We start from the raw sequence: 1,251 nt of genomic DNA on the forward strand, positions 1-1,251 counted from the left end.
CAACACAGCTTTGTAAGCTGTCCCAAACGTTCCCTTACCCAACACTTCAGCTGAAGCCCTCAACAGATCCTCCAAATCAAACACCCTCCCACCAGCATTCCCAAAAAACACCAACTTTTTAGCACCACCAACGTTGTCATCCCCTTCCCCTTTCTTATTCTCTAGCGCCGCCGTAGCAGCCACAGAGCACCCATTTTCATACCCCCCATTCTCTTCACTAACTGCCTTCTCTCCTCGTACATCGACAAGGGCTGTCATGTCCAGAGTGCTTGTTTTCCGACCGCTCTGCCTCCGACAAGAAACCATCAAAATCACACAAAACAAAACCAAACCCAGAACGGATCCCATCACAATCNAGACCCCATCACAATCCCACCGACCGCAGCCCCAGACAAGTTCTTCCTTCTCTTGTTCTCATTAACATCAATATCCACTGTCAATGGAACAATGNGGATCCCATCACAATCCCTCCGACCGCAGCCCCAGACAAGTTCTTCCTTCTCTTGTTCTCATTAACATCAATATCCACTGTCAATGGAACAATGACATTTCGAGCGCAATTCTCAAAGGGTCGCCCACAAAGTGGATTACCCATAAAAGCAGTAAAGGGAAACGACTGGAAACGACGAGGAACCGACCCATTAAAGAAATTGTTGGAAACATTGAACTGTTCGAGGTTAGGCAGCTTCAGCTCCGGTAATGAGCCAGTAAGGCGATTGTTCTCAAGAAACAGAGTCTTCAGCCGCCGGAGTTTGTCAAAACCGGGAGACAGGACGCCGGAGAAGTTATTGGAAGCCAAGTTAAGACGAACAAGGTCATGAAATTGGAACAAAAACTCAGGAATTGGGCCAGAAAATGCATTACCCTGCAAGTAGAGGCTGCGGAGATTAGTGCATGCTGCAAGATCTGACGGAAGCTGACCCGTCAATGCGTTGAGTCGGAGACTCAAAGTGCGAAGATGGGTCAAATTCCTGAAAATGCCGGTCGGAATTTGGCCGGAGAGGGAAGCACCCGGCAAACGAAGAACAGTGACCCGGCTGCCCTGGCATTTGACGCCAGTCCAGGAACAGGGGGTTTGGTGGCTTGCATTCCAGAGCTCGATGGTTCGGCCGGCGAGGGAAGAACGGAGCGAGAGAAGGGAAGCCTTGTCGGAGGTGAGATCCGGTTTGACGGCGGGAATGAGGGAAAGGGAGGGCAAAAGGCAGAGGAAAAGGTGAAGCAGAAGGTGGGGAGGCTGCATGTTAGGGAGAG

General features: G+C 50.6%; 1 protein-coding gene across 1 annotated transcript; it reads right to left on the reverse strand.

Moving 5' to 3' along the window:
• Positions 1–6: 6 nt before the first annotated feature.
• LOC111786877 (probable inactive receptor kinase RLK902) lies at positions 7–1,245 on the reverse strand (the record flags this gene model as incomplete). The annotated part of the gene is made up of 2 exons (XM_023667079.1): positions 468–1,245; positions 7–355 (listed from the first exon to the last, which is right to left on the reverse strand). Coding segments are annotated over exons 1-2 (1,122 nt in total), but the record flags the coding sequence as incomplete, so codon positions are not given.
• Positions 1,246–1,251: the final 6 nt, after the last annotated feature.

This window comes from Cucurbita pepo, unplaced genomic scaffold (genome assembly GCF_002806865.2).
Source record: "Cucurbita pepo subsp. pepo cultivar mu-cu-16 unplaced genomic scaffold, ASM280686v2 Cp4.1_scaffold003180, whole genome shotgun sequence".
NCBI lineage: Eukaryota > Viridiplantae > Streptophyta > Magnoliopsida > Cucurbitales > Cucurbitaceae > Cucurbita > Cucurbita pepo.